Source organism: Cibotium barometz, chromosome 19 (genome assembly GCF_041138505.1).
Source record: "Cibotium barometz isolate CiBa-2024 chromosome 19, ASM4113850v1, whole genome shotgun sequence".
Lineage (NCBI taxonomy): Eukaryota > Viridiplantae > Streptophyta > Polypodiopsida > Cyatheales > Cibotiaceae > Cibotium > Cibotium barometz.
Genome location: NC_141064.1, coordinates 10,357,534 through 10,364,358, shown reverse-complemented (window position 1 = coordinate 10,364,358; position 6,825 = coordinate 10,357,534). Strand labels below are relative to the sequence as shown.

General features: G+C 40.1%; 1 protein-coding gene across 1 annotated transcript; it reads left to right on the top strand.

Annotated features, from left to right (window-relative positions):
* The first annotated feature begins 360 nt into the window (after nucleotides 1-360).
* On the top strand, nucleotides 361-4,978 carry LOC147628218 (GDSL esterase/lipase At5g03610-like). The gene is made up of 5 exons (XM_086813279.1): nucleotides 361-579; nucleotides 883-1,074; nucleotides 1,348-1,610; nucleotides 4,047-4,344; nucleotides 4,463-4,978. Exons 1-5 carry the CDS (start codon nucleotides 528-530, stop codon nucleotides 4,663-4,665), a joined length of 1,008 nt encoding a protein of 335 aa, XP_086669405.1. The 5' UTR covers nucleotides 361-527; the 3' UTR covers nucleotides 4,666-4,978.
* The last annotated feature ends 1,847 nt before the right edge of the window (nucleotides 4,979-6,825 follow it).

Below are 6,825 nucleotides of genomic sequence, written 5' to 3'. Positions count from 1 at the left end.
CTTGTCATTTAAGTCTCTCCCCAATGGTCCATACTGGCAACTGGTTTTTTATTCAGGAGTGCGTGGAAACCAGACCACAGAGAGAGAGAGAGAGAGAGAGAGAGAGAGAGAGAGAGAGAGAGAGAGAGAGATTTGGATCTATACAGCTATAGCTTTTGTGAGTGTGGATTCTGGAATTTTGTGGTGTGTGCAACATGGCTTGTCGGAAGCAACTCGTGATCACACAAGTACGAAAACGTGTGTAACAGGCGTCAAACAAGCAATTTGTAGAGGTCGGTGTGCGTACCACTTTTTCAACATTGAGCTGGAGAAATGAGTAAGGTGGCAAATTCTACATTAAAGCTGGGCCTCATACCACTAATGCCACACTTTTAGCTTATAGATATTGGGCACACTATTATGGGCTTCACAGCATCAGCTTCATAAGCTCCAGCTTTTGGTATTCGGTTATATATTGCACTTGCATTGCTTTCTCTCACATAATCCCTTGAACACCTTGCTGCATTTTTTTCACACTTTCCATCGCCATGCTGAAGTTGAGAGTACTAAGCGTCCTTGCCTTTCTAGCAATCATATTAGGTGAGCATTATGACAAATTTGGTTTCTCATCTGTGTGCTGCTGCTGAATTGTATAGTGAGCTTTTAAAAACATTTTACCTTAATTAATCCTTTGATATACCAAATCACAAGAGAATGGAGTTTATACTGTGACCTACAAATCAATTTTTCTTACAATTTAAACTCAATTGATTTAGTGAGGGCAAAACTTTTAAGTGAGTTTTATAAAGATGGTGGGGTTTGTGTTGGCTAACAAATTACAGTTGTTTATATTTTGTCTTTTCTTGGATTGCAATATGTATGATTATGGGAAATTTTAAATAGGGAATGCAAGGAGAGCGCATGGTTTGGCAAGACCCCCCATGTTTGTGTTTGGGAGCTCCTATGTGGACACTGGCAATGTGAACAATCCGGATAGCGCCCGCCCTTACCCCTGGTCCAAGCCCTATGGGGAGACATGGCCCGGAATACCCTCTGGCCGCTACAGCAATGGCCGTGTTCTCACTGATGCCATTGGTAAGCCAATGTAATCTGCCTTTGTGTAAGATTAGAGGTTAATCGAGGTCCTTTGTCGTGCAATAATTGAGTTGGATTAGAGGTTAATTCAGGTGCTTTATTTTGCAATTATTGAGCTAGAGGTTATTGATTTAGATTGGAGGTTAATCCAGGTCCTTTGCTGTGCAATGATGAAGTTAGATTAGAGGGAATCAACTAAATTAGGTAACGAAACTAAGAATGCCATATGACATATGATGCTAATGCGTTTGTGATTAAATTAAATCACTGCAGCTACAGCACTGAACCTGGATTTGCCCACGAGCTTCGCAAAGCGTGGAGCGGGGGCCAAAGCCACAGCAGGTCTCAATTTTGCAGCAGGGGGAAGCGGAGTGCTGTCAACCGTTGGATTCCCACCCATCTCGTCGCAGATCGACGCCTTCCAGAGCTTGGCCTCCACCTACACAAAACAGGAGCTGGCTTCTGCCATAGTCGTGTACTGCACCGCAGGCGATGACTACATCAACTACCTCAGCGTCCAAAAATCCCCATTAACGGTAAATTAATCCTTTATTTGTCCCACATCGTTCCTTAACCCCAGCTGTTCGGGTGCGTGAGTTAGGGCAAGTTGGTGTAGCTCGTCAACATAAAATCCATCCTTATAGAATATAAAAAAACATATGCCATTCACAGCATACATTTACACTAACCAGGGATTCATTGAAAAACATTTCTTGAAAAAACTGCTTTGCCCCAATGCTTTAAAAAAAACATATTGCCAATCGCTTCATAGTGCAATAGTAAGGTTAGGTTGGTGATCAAAAGTGGGTTAGATTCATAGTGCAATAGTAAGGTTGGAGATCGAGAGTCCCAAGGATATGGGTTAGATTCTTCCCTTTGCGATGAGTGATGGCAGTTGTGTGTGTGAGTAGAGTAGTGTGCATTCATTATACACATGGAGAGGCATGGGGGCTTGTCAGGCATTCTTCCTTCTGTATATGGATGATAAGAAGATCCATATTGCTAAAATTTACCATGTCAAGAAACCTTTGCAAACGTAGAAAACAAAAAATGATTTGGATGCCTTATTATTAGGTAGTGCCTTTTATAAATATACTCAAGAGATAATACACACGCACGTGCACACAGACATTTTGATGAGGTCAATTCTAATTGTAGCACATTAAACATATAGGTTAGTTATCATCTAATTCAAGGTCATAAGTTTCCTAAAATAGTTGAGAAATAAAGTCTATGAAATGTATTAAGTTAGCATCTAGTTCAAGGTCACAAGTTTCTTGAAATAGTTGAGAAATAAAGTCTAAGAAATGTATTAAAAAGATAGGTTAATTAGCATCTGGTTCAGGCTTGTCACAAGTTTCCTGAAACAATTGATAAATAAATAGATACTTACTAACCCTTCACCTATGGGCTGCATTCATGATCACTTAATCTTGAAAAACCTTTACTAACATCTTGCCTCCATCTTGCTTATCAATAATTTTATGTTTATGCTCAAAACTTTATGAGTCCTTATTTAATGAGATTTTCTTGTGGGAAAATCATGCACAATCCTTTTGCAATAATAGTTAGTACATCACCATCTTGGTTAACAAACTCAAGTCACAATCAATAAATAATGTGTTTTAAAGTGAATCACTTAATGGATTTTCAATAACCAGCCACGTAGCAACTTCCTTAATTAGTATTGAATGGTTAATAATTCAATAGTAGAGTGTAATGTTCACCTCTAGAATTTTGGAGATTGGGGTGGTTTGGTTGACGCTCATACGTGTGTTGCCACTAAGTGATGAGACCACCCTGCTCTCTAAAGGCCAAGTTCACAACCCCAAAGGTAAGACTGAGCCTAAAGAGCAAAGCCACACATTTGGCCATGCATTTCACAACTCACTATTCAAAAAATTACTTCCATTTTATAAATGAGAGAGAGGGAAATTTTCACACATGGCAATTTTTGGCATGGTTGGCAACTGGTTGTTACAAAGTAGCAAAAATCCTATGTGTTGAGCTTGCTCCCACAACGAATTTTGTCCTCTTATAATTGATTTCTCTCCTAAGTTGCATCCCATTTCAATTCAAAAATTGGTTGAACCTAATGACAAGGTGACAAACTCTCTATGAATTGAATTCTTTGCATTGGCCAACCATATGTGTGGTATTCTTTCTTTCTAGGTGAGGACTCGTATTGCTCGAAAAATGCCTGGGTTTAGTGTAATTCCCCCTTCTCGGGGGTGCACTATGAAGAAATCTTATGTATCTCACGTGCATTCAAGGAGTATTTAAAAACCCCCTTACACTTACATACTTTTTGTGAATAAAATGTCCCCTTTTTCATAACTTACAGTTTTTTTTTCAAAATTAGTTAAAAAACCCCCTCATGTAAATGTAATTATATAATTTTTTTTAAATTAATATACCCCTCCTAGTGAACTCATGTACTACACTTACATATTTTTAGGTGATGCCCCTGGGTCCACCTTCTAATTTTAGAAAACAACTTCAAACTTTGAAACCAAAGGTTCAAGAGTTTGAACATTCTAAGGAATAATAGTTATACATTTATACATTCAATTCATAGCTAATTTATACATTTATACATTCAATTCATAGCTAATTAAGCAATTTACTTTAGAAAAATTTTATTTAGAGCCCATGGTGAGAAGGCTTTTTCCACGTTAGTTGGTGGGGCTCCTCCCTCAAATAGCTTACCTTCCCAAGTGGACAGGACAAGCTTGGGGGCGGATGTGTGTGAACCTGATCTACCATTCTTAACTTCTGCCACCCCATGTTGATGTGTTTTCGACTTTGCTAGGTGGGGGCGACGGCTCTCTGTCGTCTCTCCCAAGTGGATTTCCCAAGCGTGTGAACTCGGCCTATAACGTCTTGCATGGTTATGATTAATTACTCACCAACTTGTGTGATAATAATATATATTGATCAAGAGGAAGCTTAAATCTAGTGTGGGTGTGCAGGGCATATATCCTTTGACAGTGAGTGTGGGGAAACAAATTTCTACAGATTTGGTGAGGCTGTATGGGCTGGGGTTGAGGAAGTTCGCGGTTACATACCTGCCGCCCACGGGGTGCCTGCCCGTGGCATCTGCGGCCAGCCGCTACGGCAGCTGCAACGATAGTTGGACGGCCAACGTGGCCCAACCACACAACGCCAGGGTGTTCAAGAACGTGCTCGGCCTCCGGCATTACTTCACCAACGGCACCATCCTCCTCCTTGATCTCTACTCCGCATTCACCTCCGCACAATCCTCCCTTGGTAAAACCCCCCTTCCATCAACCCAATAATACCCCTACTTAATGACGTTTATTACACTACATAATTGAAGTTTATTACACTCATTTAGCTTCCATGCATTCAAATGTGATGTTTGCAGGGTCCGGGTTGAAACCATGCTGTGTGGGGACTACCCCTTCTTCCAAGTGTAGTAGTGTGGGTGCAGGAGGGCTCCCTGCCTACAGCTTATGCCCTAACCCGGGCTCTCAATTTTACTGGGATGATATGATCCACCCAACTGAAGCTGGATGGCAGGCAGTCGTGACGCAACTGCAACCCTCCCTATCTCAACTCCTCAAGTGAAACATGCGCACACGTGTGCTAAGGTCTTACAAGCATCGGTTCGAGTAAAGGGACTAGAATGTTTAGATGTCTGGTCGTTTATTTGTACTGTTTATTATGGCCTGTGTCCGCTCATTTCCTACGAAGAAGGGTACCTCAATAACAAAAAGTCTACCCCACAGGGTCGCATTATACATACCTACGTATAATAATGCCACTTTCAAATTATGAACTTATTAATAATGTCGTGGCAAAAGCTGAAAATTTTTCAGCTTAGATGGCTATTGGCATTCAACAAGAATATGTTTGGCTATGACAAAAATATGTTTGGCTATGACGAAATGTTCGGCTACTGGCATTTTCAGCTTAGATGGCTCTTGGAATTCAACAAAAATATGTTTGGCTATGACAAAATGTTCACCCAAGCAAGGATCGTAAGAGGTGCTCAATGTTTGCACCGATGTAATACATTTGCATATATTTTCTTACACATGCACGCATGCACCCACATGGATATGCACGCACGCACCCACATTCTTGAAGGTAGAATTCTGCACCTTGAAGATCGAAAATCAGCAAGAGGAGGAGGACAAAAGGTGCATGTACCTTGGGAATTTTAAGGAATTGTATTTTTCCCAAGACTTTACACCACTCGACCTTGCACCAAAGATTAAACCTCCACTTAGATTGAGCTTAGATCTCAAGGTTCATAGCTAGAAAATCATCTTCTAAGTATTCCAAGACCTAGAACATATGTGCTCCCAACTACACAGTGTCCCAAAATGTCATACCAATTCATATTTTTTGGGGCCTCTTTTTCCACATGTAATCATAGGCCTCATTTGCGGGTGTTGGTCCAAGGATATTGTGTAGGAGGGGAGTTGGGTCCAAAGCAATCATATACATCAAAATAATGTGCAAGCATATGTCCTCCATGTGGCACTTACCAAGCCATGCAATCATACCCCTCATGCCAGCACCACAAATGTGCCATGCTAAGTGGCTCCAAGGCATGGCCTCAAAAAAAATATGTCCATATCCTTTACTAGCACACATATCTCATCATCAAAGTCCTTTATGTCACGGGATGGCTTTACTAGCATACATATCTCATCATCAAAGTCCTTCATGTCACAGGATGGCTTTATGTGCATAGCCTCAAGTGTGTCACCATAGATATTCAACCCAACATCCATAAACTTCGATGTCAAGCCAAAATCATCAATAACATTTGGCATTATGATCACGTCATTAAATAGAGCAATGAAAAGAGGCATCCATGTTGTATGTGTCTCCCTCAAGTAGCAAACCACCAATATTTATGCTTTGTTATGAGTGTGTATAGAGGTAGCCTCTACATGTGCATGTGCAATTACCAAAGATATGGTATCCTTGTCCAAAGTCCTTATGAATGGATCAAAACTATAGTTTATGATGTGTGGCTCCTCATGCAATGCATACGTGTCACCCATCTCCTCACCTAGCTCCATGTACTCAACTACCTGTATGGGTAAAATGACACCTTCATTGTAAGCATCACCCTAAATGTCCACGTGATCACCCTTACAACAATTGTGAGCATCATATATGTATCTAATGGATATGAGGGAACCAACCCATATTTAAATCCCGAGTGCATGGGGACTTAGTCATTTGAGTCCCCTTGGGTAGCACCTACATATCTTCTCCTATGAGCCACTTCTCTAGATGGTAAATGCAAGGTTGGGTGTAGCCATTTTTAGGTTCATGGTAAATTTTCCATATGGGTAGCTTGATCAACCCTTAACTTTTATGTTAAGGAAATTTGACAAACTTGGTCTCTAGACTAATTTACACATTAGATCTAAGCTTTATTTTGAGACCAAAAAACTTTCAAATTTGCCATGCTATTTGACATTACACCAATGCAAATGAAAATTTCTCACTAAATCATATACGTTAAATTGTATATCATATTGAAATTTATTTTGCTCTATGCATATTTACAATCAAGTGTTCATTGGAAAATGCACTTATTATTGAGTTTCTCATAAAACAAAAGGAGAGAAGAAATTGATAGTATATCCTCTAGTCTATGGGGTGTACAATGTTGTGCAACATTTGCTTAGACACATTCGAGATACACTCCATTAGTATTTTAAAAATTTAGAAAACCAATTAATTAACATTGCTCCAGTCTCA

Excerpts from the sequence above, each read along its gene's own strand:
- LOC147628218 (XM_086813279.1), top strand. The coding sequence starts at position 528 with ATGCTGAAGTTGAGAGTACTAAGCGTCCTTGCCTTTCTAGCAATCATA. Across the intron at positions 580-882 it reads CTTTCTAGCAATCATATTAG|GGAATGCAAGGAGAGCGCAT; the intron begins GTGAGCATTATG and ends AATTTTAAATAG. Across the intron at positions 4,345-4,462 it reads CTCCGCACAATCCTCCCTTG|GGTCCGGGTTGAAACCATGC; the intron begins GTAAAACCCCCC and ends TGATGTTTGCAG.